Genomic DNA, 15,791 nt, shown 5'->3' with positions numbered 1-15,791 from the left:
ATAAAATATTGTATACAATGTACAGGCATACTGAGCCACACTTGCATTGCTTGCTGTTTGAGTAACATACCACAGAACCTTGTGAAATATTGCACGATATTATCTCTACTGTTTGTAATTATTCTAACAAATACTGAGAATTAACTCCCCTATGATATGCATATTTGATGTAGCTTGTAAATGATGGTAATATTCTCATGTATTGTGAAATTTTTAATATCTATTAGTCTACTTTGTTTGTATTACTAACAGTCAGGCACTAACTTGCATGTGTAACAGTTGTGCACTGTGGCATGGAAAGAGTTCCAGTGCATACCTACTCCATTAATTTTCACAACACAAATTCAGAGAAATGATCCTATGTAGCTGATAATAAATAAGCAGAAAATTCCAACGACTTTTAAAAGGCAGCAGTCAATATTAAACACACAGAACCAGAGTAGACTATGAGTCACTGACAACTATCATTCATACAGATGGTTCGTCACCGCAAGTATTTAGTAGAACATTTTGTTGCTTCTGATTATTGTGTTCTGTGGAATAATCCATGATAAAGTTGACAAGTGAACAAAAACAGCCTGTCCACTAGTTCTGCTTATGATGCTTTAAAATCACTAAATTGTTACATTGAGTACTTCTGCCAGTAAAAATGAGACTGATTATAAAAAAGCTTAGTATCTTTTTCTCTGCTAGTAACTGTTTAACAGATTTCTGCCAGTGATTCAAAACTCAAGTAACAGATGCTAAGAAAGTGAAACTATGCTGGAAAGATATGCAGGGTGTGTCAGATAAATTATTTGCCTTTGTAACTTACAAAATAATACATGACAAGAATATTTATTGAGACAGGTCCACATAAGAAAAGTTATACTTTCTGCAGGTTTATCAATAAGTTTACTGAGTTATTTTCCTGAAAGGTATAGCAATAAGATACAATTTTTTAAAACGAACTAGTTTTTCTGTCATGTAGCTGATGTATTTAAAACAACTGTGTACAAATCTCCTGAAGGGTACAGCAATGAGATAGTAAAACATTGTTTTTTTTTCCTGTTATGTAACTGATGCTCTTAAACCAGGTGTGTACAAATCAGTTTAAATCACATTTCTGTTGTGTTTGGTTTGGGAGCCATAAACATTCAAAATGTTGGGGGTGGATACAACATGCTGTACAAAATTCTTGGCTGTATGCTGGTGGATGTTCTGATAGTGGAATGTTGATTTAAAGTGGGGTGTTGAAATATGTGCCCATTTTCCTGAATGCACAACACAATGTGCCTTCTAAAGTACCTGTGGACAAGCTGTCACACTGCCTTTGTCAAGGAGCAACAAGCTTCCTCAATGCACCATTTGAAGCCATCTGGAATTATGGGTTCAGTGTTACACTCATTATTCTTTAGATATCCCCACAAAACAAAATCTACTGTTGTTAAATTGGGCAACAGTGCAGGCCATTCCTGAAGACCATAGCACCCCAGCCACCTTCCAGATAATCTGTTTTTCAGTTCTTGCAAATTATCACACACAGAATGGGCTGGGCAACATTCATGCTACATCCACATACAGCCTCTAATGTCTAGATGGACATTTTCAAGGGGAGCACCTAAACTGTCCATGATAAAAGTGTGATATGTCTCACCTGTCAGTGTACCTGCAAAATAGTGTGGACCAATGATTTCATCCCCAAGGATTCTATACCACACATTAATAGACCACCTCCATTGATGACTGACAAGACCTACTCACCAATGATTATTGTGGCTCAGTAATGCATTTATGATGGTTCACTGCACCATAATTTGTGAACATGTATTCATCGGAGAACATAACACTTTGTAAGATGGTCCAGAGTGAAATTACTCATGTTGAATTTGCAGAAAGTAGCTCTCCAACTGCGGGTCCTGTGTCAGTGACAGGTGGTGTGGGTGAAACCAGTGACCCTGTACTATACACCACACAGATGTAAGGCTGATATCAGTGACTGCAGAAATGCCTCATAAGCTAACACGAGGATCATGGTGTATCACAGCTAAAACAAATTCCTCCATCTCATCGCTTCTTGCTGGTGTACATCTGTTACCACCACACCTTCTCAAACTACTTGTTTCGCAAAGTCATTGTTCAACACGTAAGAACATAATGTCTTCTGGAGCTCTTCAACAAGGATTCTCATGGCATCCACCATTTCTGGTTCATTGGCATTGTGTCGGCATTTGCCGAGGGTCAGCAATATGTCAATATACTCGTATGTGTATGCCATGTTTATTCAACATCAATATCTGCAGCACACTGAACCCCATTTGCATGTACAGTCCAATCTGCATTGTATACTGTAGTGTAAGGCAATGGTCCGCAGTCTAACTGAACATGACATCTAACAGCACATCAAGGGAGCTTGCAGCTCCCTGGCACTGGCTATGCTACATCTTGTCTGCAGGTTGTGTAGAAGGCATATTGCATTGTGTGTTCAGAAACATTGGTAAACATTTGAACACCTCACTTAAATCAATATTCCACCTCTGGAACACCTCTCTGCATACAGGCAACTATTATTGGCAGCATGTCGCATCCACCCCTAACACTTTGAAGGTTTATAGCTCCCAAACTAAACACATAGAAATGTGATTTAATTTGATTTGTACACAGCTGGTTTAAATACAACAGCTATATAACAGAAAAACTAAAGTTCTGTTTAAACAACAGTATTTTGTTACTGTACCTCTCTGCAAAATAACTCAATAAATTATGTTGATAATGCCACAGAAAGTGTAGCTTTTGTTATGTGAACCTGTCTCAATAAATATTCTTCTCAGATATTTTTTGTAAGTTACAGAGGCAAACAATTTATATGAAACACCATGACTAATATAGTGAAATAGTTGCCTTAAGTATCAATAGTTTTAGGGTTACCATCATCTACATTTCCTGTGCCATTATTCCTCAGTATTTTCACAAGCTGTTTTGCTTTTGTGAAAAATTCAAAACCAGTCTTTTATTTTGTGACATAAATGCAGGAGTAGCTTAATAATAATTCAAGAAGTCTCTCAAAGATAAGTGAAATCTGAGCAGCAGTGTTTAAAAACCATTGCCTACCTTAAGCACTTAGGTCAACTCTATCACATTACAACATGTTATCAATCAATTTCTATACTTCAAAACAGACTTTTTATACTGATTACAGTAGAATGAAACTTCCAGTCCATAGCATTATTTCATATAAAATGCTCTACAAGCTAGTAAGAATAGTTGCCATTCCTTATTTTTGATACATGATTGAACAATGCGGAATGGATGACTGGTATTTAATAACCGTGTGGCATATTTAACATTAGTATCAGCTAGGTGTGACAAAAAGAATGAATGAAAAGTTGACCTAATCAACATGATACATTGGTATGTGTGCACACATTTGCAGAGGGCTGTCAGTTTGACCCGTAAAGTATTACCACTCATGACTTCGAATCATCCGTGATGCATGCCAGATGATCAACCAACATTCAGTTGATTTTTGACTGTCTTCATCAGTAATTAGGTTCAAAATGGTTCAAATGGCTCTGAGCACTATGGGACTCAACATCTTAGGTCATAAGTCCCCTAGAACTTAGAACTACTTAAACCTAACTAACCTAAGGACATCATACACACCCATGCCCGAGGCAGGATTCGAACCTGCGACCGTAGCAGCCTCGTGGTTCCGGACTGCAGCGCCAGAACCGCACGGCCACCGCGGCTGGCCAGTAATTAGGTAACAGAGTATTATAGGATGAAAGTGTTCAGGGTTCCCCATGTATCCACCGAAATTTTTGCCATGGTGTTGTGGTTATCACATATGGTTGGTTGGTAACAACACACACAAAGTATCAAATATGCATTTGTTAATCACTGAGACAAAATGAAAAAACATGGCAGAAGAACAAGTTGTGTGCCAAGAATGAGCTAGCATAAAGTAGTCCAAAGAAGTAAGAGTCAAAGATAGGGCATTCTGTGCCAGAGACACCACAGGCCCCCCTCCCAAGAGTGTGGAGCACAGCGAAGGGAAGCTTCATCAGACAAATTCATAATCTTTGTGCCATCACGGCAGTTGAAGGCAGCAACTGGCATGAGAAGTAGGTACATCGGATCTGCAGTGCGAAGGTCCCATGGTTCCAACAGCTGCACAGGTGGAGAGACATCGGCTGAAGGTAGGTTGGCAGCGTTGGGAGGCAGGTCGGTGACTGACCACACCAGTTTCAGTCAATTAGCAGACACAGTCAGTGGACGTCTATGTAGGCGGATGATGAACATGTTCATACTGTGACGTAGCATGCAATGAGGACCCAAATAAGGTGGCTGCAAGGCTGCGTGCACGGTGTCATTCCGCAGCATCACAAAGTCACATGAATCAAGGTCCTTGTGGATGAGCAGAGGGGGTGGAGGCAAGTGATGTGCATACAAATCCATTCAACCAGAGTGGGAAGATCCACAGTAGTGGTTGACAGTGAATCCTTGACAAACTCACTGGAAAGGAGGAGGGGTTCACCATATAGAATCTCAGCAACCGAGGTGTTCAAGCCTTCTTTATGGGCTGAGTGACCAGGACCCATGGGAAGGCCTCGGACCATAGGCCACCATGGCACATAAGTGCGTCCTTGAGTGTGTGGTGCCACTGTTCGACCAGGCCGTTTGCCTGAAGGTGGTAAGCCGTGGTGTGAAATTTGGTGGTGCTGCAGAGTTTGCAGAGTCGTGCAAAGAGATAAGACTCAAACTGGTGTCCCTGGTTGGTTGTGAGGGACAGGAGACAGACAAAATGAGCAACTCCCACCAAGACAAAAGAATGTGCAATGATCTCGGCCGTGATGTCAATAAGAGGGACCGTCTCGACCCAGCAGGTCACGTGGTTGATGATTGATAAGAAGTAGCTGTAAGCCTCTGAAGGGGGGAGGGGACCAACAACATAGATATAGACATGCCGAAGACACCCTGTCAAACTTGCCCAATGGAGATTGAGCATGCCTGCTGACCTTGCTGCTCTGGCACAGGATGCATGCATGGGTCCAAGTATGTCAGTCATGCTTCACACCAGGTCAGACAAAACACTCTGTAACCAGCCACATTGTAGCTCACATTACAGGGTGGCCAAGATGTGCAAGGCAGTAAAGACCCTGTGACAAAGGGTGGTAGTGCCCAGAGGGTGAGGTGTGCCGGTAGAAGTGTCACAATAGACAAGGATCGTCCACACGTGTAGTATATGGGGCTGGACAGAGAGCAATAACTTGTTGTCTGATATTAGCTGCTGTATATCATCATCTTCGGCCTGAAGTCGAGCGAGCTCCTCCAGATTCAGCAGTGCAGTTAGCATGCAGATGTGAGAAAGGTTGTCTGCCACACCATTCTCCATGCCGAAGATATAGCACATGTCGGAAGAGTGCTGACAGATGTAGTCCATATGGTGGGAATGCCTCAGTGGAAGGTCCTTAGCAGGATTACAAATAGCATCCATGAGTGGCTTGTGACCTGTGTAGATCATGAAAGGTCACCCATCGAGGTACTACAGAAACGTTTAATCGCCTCGTACACTGTGAGGAGCTCACGGTCAAAAGCCGACCATTTACATTGGCTCTTAGTCAGTTTCTTGGAAAAGAAGCTGAGGGGTTGGGTGGAGTTGGCAGTGTGCTGTTGTAAAACAGCGCCCACAGCTGAGTCACTCGTGTTGGTAGTGATCGAGACATGGGCCTCAGTATCAGGGTGGGCAAGTGTGATAGCCTCGGCGAGGGCAGTTTTAAGGTTAACAAATGCGTCGAACATGGGTGTGGTCCACTCCAACTTCCATTTCCCAGTGGTGTTTTTGCCAGAAAGGGCATCGGTGAGGGCCATTTGGACGGAGGCAGCCTGAGGAATATGGTGGCGATAAAAGTTAGCCATACCCAGAAAACGACGGAGCTGAGCATAATCCCCAGGAAGAGGGAGATGAAGCACGGTTCCAACATGAGAACTCATCTGTCAGAGGCTGTTGGTGGTAACAGTATGGCATAGCAAGGTCACTGATGTGGAACACAGTTGAGATTTTTCATCATTGATCACCACGCTGTTGTTTGCAAGTGCCGAATGAAACGCATCAGTATTCAAATAGGCCGAAGGGTGTGATGATGGCCATCTTAGGAATATCCGAGGGATGCATAGGGATCTGATGGTATGCCTTGGAACAGTCTGAAACAGAGAAAAAATTAGAACAATGTAGTAATTGTGTGAAATCCTGTACATTAGGAACTGGGTAGTTATTGATAATGGCGTGAGTGTTAGGGGACCTGTAGTCCTTGCACATGTGTAAGGTGCCGTCCTTTTTAGGAACAAGGTGAATGGGTGAAGACCAGTTGTTATCGGAGGGGAAGAGGATGTCTGAAGCCAACAGATCCTGAATGATCTCCTTGGCACGAAGACGTTTGGATGCTTAAGGTGCCTGGCCTTATAACGTACAGGTGGGCCATCGGTGGTGCCATTACTGATCGCTGTCAGTCTTGAAGGGGGGTTGGCCAGAGGGGTCAAGAAGGGATCTGCAGGCAATGTCAGTTCACGGATTGGTGAGAAGACATTGTAGAGGTGTGTGTTGGATCACCTTGTTGCAGTTCTGCAGATAGGCAACGTATTGTATGCCATGTGTGTGACAACTCAGTGGAGGTAGAGTCTATGTGGGTGCATAAGGCAGCGTTCTGGGTACGGAGTACAATTATTTGTGAGCACACATCTGACAGGTCAGAGAGCTGTGCAGTAATGCACTTGAGCAGGGATGCACATGTGGAAAGCATAGCCAAGGAGTCAGAGAACGAAGTCATACTGAACTCATGTGAGCACAGAACGGTAGAGCCAGATGCTTGGCGGAGCACAGCAGCTTGCAGATCTGTTGAAAGGTTGTAATGATGTAGAAAATCCAACCTGATCACAGTTTCATCCATGTCGGCAATGTGGGAGGTCCAAGGGGAGGTGTGAACTGGTGATAGGCAAAGTGGCATCTTGATGGAGCCATGGACTGCAATGTCTGTGGCATAGAGGCGTCACATCACTGAAGCAAGAGGTGCAGCATTGGACAGTAGGCACCGTGAAGGAATGTGGCAGGATGAGGCACCTAAACGTGCCCACTGGAATCATTTGGGTAGGTGCAAGGTGCACGCCAGTTGTGGATGGTTTCCCCATAAGTAGTGTGGAACCAGCACAGCGGGTATGCCGGTGCCGGTAAGTGGGGCGGTGCGGAGCCGATTGGGCTGCTACCTGGGTGAGGTCAGCGGCTGTCAGGAGGCCACAGACATGTCTCCTGTTGGCTGCTAGGTGGCAGCTCCTGAATGGCAGCTGAGGCACCTAGGCGAGTGCGCTGGCCCCTGGAGGCAGAGTGCGGAACTAGTGTGCCACCTGAGGGTGATGGAGGTGTTGTCCATGACAGGCAGTGTTGGTTGAAAGCATAAGCCTGATCTGCCATGCCTAAACAAACCTCAAGTTGGTCGACGACATGAGAGAGTAGATGAAACTGCAGATTCGAAGGCATTTTGACCATCCATAATGCCCAAAGTGTGGCATCAGTTACTGCTTGATAATCAGCTAACGCATGTAGGCACCGCCAAAGCTGTGAAGGAGTGCAGTCATCGAGATGCTCATTGTGAATAATGTTGTGAATAGCCTCCACCAGAGGGCAAGAAAGGTGCTCAATGAGCAGTGCTTTCACCATCGAATACTTGTGGGAGGCGGGAAGTGAGAGAAGCAAGTCGCTGATGAGGTCCAAATGAGCATTAAGGTGACTTACCAGGCAGACAAAATGGGCATCGTCATCCAAAATGCCTTTTACGTCCAGTAGGTGATCCACTAAGGTGAACCAAGTCTTTGGGTTATCATTTTGCAAAGCAGGGTGCTTGGGAAACCTGCCGGGTAAGACATGTTAAGGCAGCACCGGCAGACGGAGGTCCGTGTCAGCAGAGCAGTATGCCTCTGACTCTGTAAGTGCAGTAGCAGTGAATAGTGCATCACCTGAAGCATGTGTGGGGTGGCAGCCACATGCAGCACATGGTATGGATGGGGAGGCATAAAAGTTGGCATGGTGTATCCAAACTGCAGGCCCGGTGAAGAACACAGTGCGGGTGTAACAGCGAGTGCCGTTGCAACAGTGGGTGGAAGGTGGTTGTGGCACTGCCACAGAGGGGCTGAGCTGGGAATTGGTGTGGGCAGAATGGCCAGTGCTGTAATGAAAGTGGGCGGAAGGCAGTTGTGGTGCAACTGTGGTGCAACAGTCACAGAAACCGGCACGGTCTAGGCAATCGGCATCACTGAGATGATGTGATGATGTGTGGGAAGGGGGGGGGGGGGAAGCAGTTTCTGCGGCACTAGGCAAATAAGAATTTGCTACCCCATGCATAGAAATGTTCAAATTACAGTTCTGAAACTTTGTCAGTATGTCAAATCATCCTGAAGGTAATGGCGTAGATGAAGGATAAACCACAGAGTCTTTAACAGGAAACATGTCCACAACATCATTAGATGGCATGCACTGTCCATGTTGTGACTGTTTTTGTGCTGCCATGCTAGATGGTGGCTATGTTGAGCTGGTTAAGGTTAGGTAGCTGCTGGAGTGGCCGGGCGTAAATAATTGTTCACTTTTAACCAAACTCTCATTAGGTACACTTGACCATTCGCAGTCGCATGCACAGTTAATAGGGTGCATGACACTTTCAGCAAAAGACACTGGTAGATCCATTGTGGTAGAAACAACGTGGGCTGGCACATGAAGTTTGCAAATGACAAAAACAAGCACAAAATAACACGCAATGATATGATGATGGTGGCGGGGTCACCACTCTGGTTGTCACGTATGATTGGTTGGTAATAACACACACAAAGTATCCAATATGCATTTATCAATCTCTGAGACAAAACAAACAAACATGGCAGAAGGACAAGTTGTGATTGAGAATGAGCAAGCATGAAGCAGTCCAAAGAAATAAGAGTCAAAGATAGGGCACTCTGCTCTGGAGACACCACAGTGTCATTACCTCTCCACACATGCCATTTTAGGTGGTGAAAATAATCTATTCTATTTTTGTATGCAGTGAGTAGTTCAAGGATTTATATGTAGTCAGAACGCAGATGAAAATTTAATCCTTGGTCATGTACAACTTTTTGCTGTCCTCAAGATTGTGTATTACTTACCACCAGAGATTCTAAATTATTTCATCTTGAAGGCATGTACATGTTAAAAATTTCTTGGTAAAAAGAGACTGTATGTCCCCCACACAGATTCATCAGTGTTTAATTCTTTAAGGTAGCACTGGATAGCTAAAATTTGCAGTAAATTGATTTGAAATTATAATCTGCTGTGTACAGATTATTGTGTGCTAATAACTTATAACCAGTCCAGACAACCAAACAGGGTCATAGAGTGGTTAATTCTGAGGCTGCTTGGAAACTGTAATTTCATTCACAGGTAGTACAATTATGAATCCTTAGCAAAAAACTGAAGACTGTTGTATGGTTCAATAAGAAATCTACAAGGAAGAAGGAAGGAAGATTGGGTTTAATGTTCTATCAACATCAAGATCTTTAGGGGCAGAACACAAACACAGATTGTGTCAAAGATGAGGCAGGAAATTGGCTGCCCTCATTTAAAGGAATTTTAGGGAAATCACAGAAAATCTGAATCTGGATGGTCAGACATGGGTTCAAACTGTTGTCCTCCCGAATGTGAGTCCAGTGTGCTAACCATTGGGGTACCCTGTCATTAAGGAATCTACAGTGTACATTAATGTATAAGGGGTGAACAGAAATGTTGTAGGTATGTTAACTACACTGCCACCCCAATCTACTGGTTAAAGTGCACTTTATTGCCTGTTTTGGCACAAGTGGCTATGCATGGCAGTTTGATGTGATGATCTAAGAAAAGAAGAAACAGACAGTTTCTCACCACTGTTGCCACCTGTTAAACTTAACTGTTACACAAAGTGATTGCCTCCTCTAGATTAATCCTTACATTAATGTCTTCAAATTTTGAAAATGCTGTTCAGTTTACCAAGTGCACTCAGGATCACTTTTACTCTTGTACTAACCTGTTTTGCTGTCCATTAAACTGTAGTCTTCAGTTGCCTCAAATGTGACTATTCATCAATTTGTTCTATGACTTAATTGTTGATCTGCAAAATTTTTTTTGATGTGTTGATTATGTATTTTTTTGTCTTACTGTATTTGATTTTTAGGTCTACTTCCTCTATTAACATTTTCCATTCATTTTTGAAGTTTATCTGCAGTAGAGGCAACAGTACAGTGTCAGAAAAATGAATGTAGTCCAAATATGTTCCATTAACACACATTTATTTTTCATTTTCCCATTTTTAAGGATCTGAGAACTTCCACTAAGACCAACGAGAATAGTTTTAATCTCCCCCTTGTGTCACTCTTCTTAGCGTTTCAAATCTCTCACTACACATTCATAATCTGATGAAAGCTTTAACAATGATGTACATATTTGTCAGTATATTAACCTGGACTGAATTAGTATGTTGTTTCTTAAATGCTGTTACTACAGATTTTGTTGAAATGAGTCAGAAACTTTGTCTATGAATCCTTAGAAAAGTGGCAATTCATGCTGATTGCTGTAATTTTGTTCACAACTTGAAACGGTCGATTGTGTTATATTTACTTTTGAAGAGAGCTTATTCCTCTGATTGATTAAAATCTATTTTTCTCTGTGTTTGGTGACATCTTTAGTGAATATTGCATACACTATTTTTATGTCTCTCACCTTTTGTACAAAGTACAATAATAACAGCCTTACTCTGGTTTTGTGGAATTGTCTTCCTCTGCAGACATCCTGTAAACTAACTTGCAAGTTAATTTTGTATTACTTTTTTCCCAGATTTAACCATTTCTACTCAAACACCACAATCTCCAGGCACCTTTTCATTTGTCATACTACTTCTCTCTTTATACACCTCAACTAGTTTTATATGTCTGATGTGCACAGCTTCCAGAATTTTATTATTTTCATTATCACCTCTCTGATCTCTTGATCTGTGTACAATCTTTGAAGATTTCTTTACATGCCTCTATGTTCCTCATTGTTGTTAGCTGCTGGACCATGTACCAAATTAACTGATGAAATGTGATGCCAATCCAATATAAGCTTTTTATACTCGTGCAGTTTTCTGTTGTTGCAATCACATTCTGCATCCAGCATTTCACATTAATCTATAACAGAGCTTTCAACAACTGTAACAGTTTAAAAATATAATTATAAATTTTAATGAGTGACCAGTACTGTACATCAAACAGTTTAGTCTGTAAATGATGGGACAGCAAAACTCAGATTCAGATTCGTATCTCAGTTTGTTTTCACTGTATCTGCCCACATCCTCTCAAAGATATTTTTCAAATGTTCCTATTATCATCATTTGCTTGAAACACTTACTCAACTGCAACTTCATTCCAGTTGAGATTTTGTTTTCATTTGCCTTTATTATATTTGCAGTGTCCTTTGCTGTTTTCTTAAGTACTTTTGTTAAATTATTTCCTTTTTTTATGTCTCTATAATCTTTATTTTCTATGACTGTGAACTTGTTCCTTAGTTTAATCTCATTTCCTCCCATTAGTTTAATAAAGCTCATAATCTATAATTGCAGCTATATGGCTAACAAATTGGTTTCTTTCCCATTTTGGAACTATTGTTACTCTCTACCATTCCACTCTTTAATAACACATGTAAAAAACAAACACTCAGTATTTCTGTGTGAGCTCCAATTTCTATTATTTTGTTACAATGATCATTTCTCCTATGTAGGTGGACATCAACAAAATATTTTTGCATTCACTGCAACAAAAAACACCTTTGTTTTAATGATTGCCAACCCTTCTTGCTTTTCTATTCCATGACACTCTCTCCTCTATTTTGTGACCACACAAGATTAGATTAGATTAGATAAGTTTTTTGTTCCGTGGATCCATGCTGATGAGATCCTTGTGGCTGTGGAACCTGCCCTTCTTTGAACTTTTCTGATGTCCTCATCAATCCCATCTGGTAAAGATCCCATACTGCACAGCCATACTCTAGCAGAGGATGGACAAGTCTAGTGCAGTCAGCCTCTTTAACAGAAATGCGGTATCTTCTAAGCATTCTGTCAATAAAACACAGTAAGTGTTCTGCCAATAAAACACAGTCTGTGGTTTGCCTGTCCCACGACATTCTCTATGTGATCATTCCAATTTAAGTTGTTCATAATTGTAATTTCTAGGTATTTAGTTGAACTGACAGCCTTTAGATTTGAGTGATTTATTGTGTAACTAAAATCTAATGGCTTACTTTTAGTACTCATATGGATGACCTCAAGCTTTTCTTTATTTAGAATTAATTGCCACTTTCTGCACCTTATATAAATCTTGTCTAAATCATTTTACAATTGGTTTTGATCTTCTGATGGCTTCACTAAATGTTAAATCAGAGCATCATCTGCAAACAATCTAAGATAGCTGCTTAGATTACATAGGCTAGAAACAGCAGAGTGCCTCTAACACTTCCTTGGGGAACACCATGTGTCACTCCTGTTTCACTTGATGGCCTACTGTTAATTACTATGAAATATGACCTTTCTGACAGGAAATCACAAATTCATTCATACAACTGAGTTTATGCCCCTGGGCACACAATCTGATTAGAAGCCACTTGTGAGGGATGGTATTGAAAGTCTTTTAGAAATCTAGAAATTTGGAATCAATCTGAGAGCCCCTTTCAATAGTACTCATTACTTCTTGAGGATAAACAGCTAGTTATGTTTTTCTACAATGATATTTTCTGAGTCTGTGCTGACTGTGTGGCAACAGACTGTTTTCTTTAAGGTAATTCATAATGTATGAACACAGTATATATTCCAAAATCCTACTACAATTTGGTGTCACTCGAATGAAATCAATTGGATAATGTTTCTTGCAGCAATTTACTCCATAAGTTAACATTGCTTGAATAGGAATTTTGACATATCTTTCTAAATCTATGATAGCACAAAGCATAGCTAACATCATATGCCTCATTGTCTGCCTCCATTGCTGAGTGGACAGCATGGTTGACTGCCATTTGAAGCACCCATGTTCAATTCCTGGTATTGCCAGGGATTTGTCCTTGGTGGGAGGACTGCAAAGGGGTGCACTAACCCTCATGATGCCAACTGCAAAGTTACTTGACTGAGTGGTAGCAGCTCCAGCTAATGACAATGGCTGGGAGAGCAGTGTGCTGACACCATGCCCCTCCAAACCACATCCAACAATGCCACTGGCGGAGGACGGCACAGCAGTCAGACAGTACCAATGGGCCAGTCCGGGCCTGTGGATGGAGTTTACATTTTCACACACCTCATTTGGGCATTCACTCCTGTGAGTGACATTTGATACTTTTTCTGAGACTGTCACTAAAAAATTGCACAACTTGCCCTACATAACTGTTATGATATTAGGAAAGAAGTTGTTATCATTAGTAGTCTACAACTTCCATTAATTTTAAGAAAAATTACTGAGTAATTCATGTGGTACTTAAGAATTATTAAAACCATCTGCTAAAGTACATAATTAACCTTTACACCAAGTGGTAAATGTTTCATTCTAGCAGAGACAATCAAATGCCTAGATTTCATTTGCAATCTCCTGCAACCATTCCTGTTCATGTAAATCAATTAAAATGATACTTAAGTTTGTAAATGAGTAATTCTTTGTCATGTTGTTTGGTATGAAGTAAGTTAATATGATCTCTTACTAAAGTCACACATTAAACTGGGCCACACATTAGGCTTAAATCATTTTGAGAAATTTTCTGTAAACACCGGTATCTGTGAATGTCATTATTTTATCAACTTGCATTCAAGAATACTCCACTTCTACATGAGGAACTCCATGACTGGATTAATGAGACTCCAGAAACAATAGGTCAGTGCATCTGAAGAAAGCCTAATCTGATTGTGGGAAGCTGTAGCTACAATCCCAGTACATCTCGCCAGAAATATGAAAGACTAAGGGAGAAATTTAACGACTGCGAGCAACACCCAATGGTCCCAAACAAAATGAAACAATGACTTTTCTTCCATTCATAAACTATACTCCATTGATGCCATAGCAAGTGAAAACTCAATATGTGAAACAAGACTAAATAAATGCTCAGCAGCAGTTACATTCACTGTGGTACAGCTGCTATGTGCCCATCACTGCTTCACCCATCTAAATTGAACTTTTTATATTCAGTAAATTTACTCATTTTTAAATACAACAGTATTTCCATATATGCAAATGCACTAGAATTTATAGGGTTATTTCCCAGCATCAGTAGAATTTAAGACAATGACACTGCTGCTCAGAGTTTCACCTAGAGAGAGTGTAGACTAGTGTAAGTGTCTTGTGTTCTGCAGGCATAGACATGTAACGAACATATGCTGTGACGTTTGGCAAGCAGAACTGAAGAGGTGTGGCCGCGGTGGGAGTGGCGGGAGCGATGCGAAGGAAGATGGCGACGGCAGGAGGCGAGCGAGGGGCGGCAGTTGCGTGATCGGTGGTGGCAGCAGGTGGCACCGGGTGGACGACAGTTCCGCTGCTTTCCAGGCTGGGAAACTGCCTCATCAGAAGAGGTACAGCATCAGTTATGAAAATGTATGTTTAGAAGAGATGCCGCTTTGCTAACTGGCAGTTGTGAAGTGACATTTTGGCCTTTTTTTGTTTGATGTTTGTGGCAAAGCAGCTTTGAACCCATAGCATCCTCTCTCTACTTTAAGACATCCTCTCTCTACCTTAAGTCTTCCATCTTGAAGTACATAAATCTCTCAGCACTGAAGTTCTACAACAAGTAACATATTTATGAATCCTCTCGTTTCATCTGCATAATTCTAGCAGCATTTTTTTTCTTTTCCTTACCTTCACTATACTGCATATTCATACATGTAGAGTGAGACAAAACATAAAATAAGTTTTTACTTGCACACAGCATACACATTTCACTGCATGTACCACCAGATTCTGAACAGCCAATAGTTGTGGTTATTCTCAGTAGCATGTCTGTTTTTCTTTTCTTTTCTTTTTTTCTTTAATTTTTTTCACATTGTCATTGATTATAAACTTGCCAGTAGTTTTATGTTATGTTGGTGGTATGTATTGATGACCATCATAAATCACTTTGCTGCATTCTAAAATCTTTTTCTTAGAATTCAATATCAGCTACGTTTACAATATCCCCAATCACCATTATAGGGGATTTAAAAATGTAGGAATATTTATGGAATTTCGATAGTTGTGTCACAATATACATATACAACAATGTTATTTGTTGATACTATTATTTCTCTTTTCCTGAAGAAGTGTGAAGTATGACTATAATGAATATATTACTAGGAACAAAAGTGCCCTCTACACGGATTTCAAGAGTTTAACACTTGCACAGATAGGAGACTTGTAGATAGTGTAAACTATTGGTGCAGGAGAGAGGTAAGGAGGATTGAATCATGATGTCTCAAATGCACTAACTTCATAAGCCTTCAAGTTATTATGTAGGATTATGACCTAGGCACATTCAGTTCCTAAGCTCTGCATAGTAACACAGTTATTAAATGGAATTTGGCTCGTGAAACAAAAACAATGCCCTATGTTACTGAATTTTATTATCCCTAAAATTTGTATGGTAACATCAGTAATGCAGTCACCACATACTCTCATCTGTCACTTGCACCATCTCACACCTATTACCACTGAGTAAGCCAGTTTCTTGAAAGTTATCACTTAAAGAGATCAGCAAAAGAAAGTGCTAACCCACAAGAGTGTAATTT

General features: G+C 41.0%; 1 protein-coding gene across 1 annotated transcript in view; it reads left to right on the top strand.

The window, feature by feature from the left end:
• The window catches only part of LOC124712093 (pro-neuregulin-2, membrane-bound isoform-like), a 194,826-nt gene that overhangs the window by 100,619 nt on the left and 78,416 nt on the right, over positions 1-15,791 (top strand). The window contains exon 6 of the mRNA XM_047242390.1: positions 14,432-14,603. Coding sequence (XP_047098346.1) covers positions 14,432-14,603 — 172 coding nt within the window. The remainder of the gene's footprint in view (positions 1-14,431; positions 14,604-15,791) is intronic.

The sequence above is a fragment of the Schistocerca piceifrons genome, chromosome 8, assembly GCF_021461385.2.
Source record: "Schistocerca piceifrons isolate TAMUIC-IGC-003096 chromosome 8, iqSchPice1.1, whole genome shotgun sequence".
Lineage (NCBI taxonomy): Eukaryota > Metazoa > Arthropoda > Insecta > Orthoptera > Acrididae > Schistocerca > Schistocerca piceifrons.
Note: the sequence above shows the minus strand (reverse complement) of the source record. Positions and strands in the feature narration are given on the sequence as shown.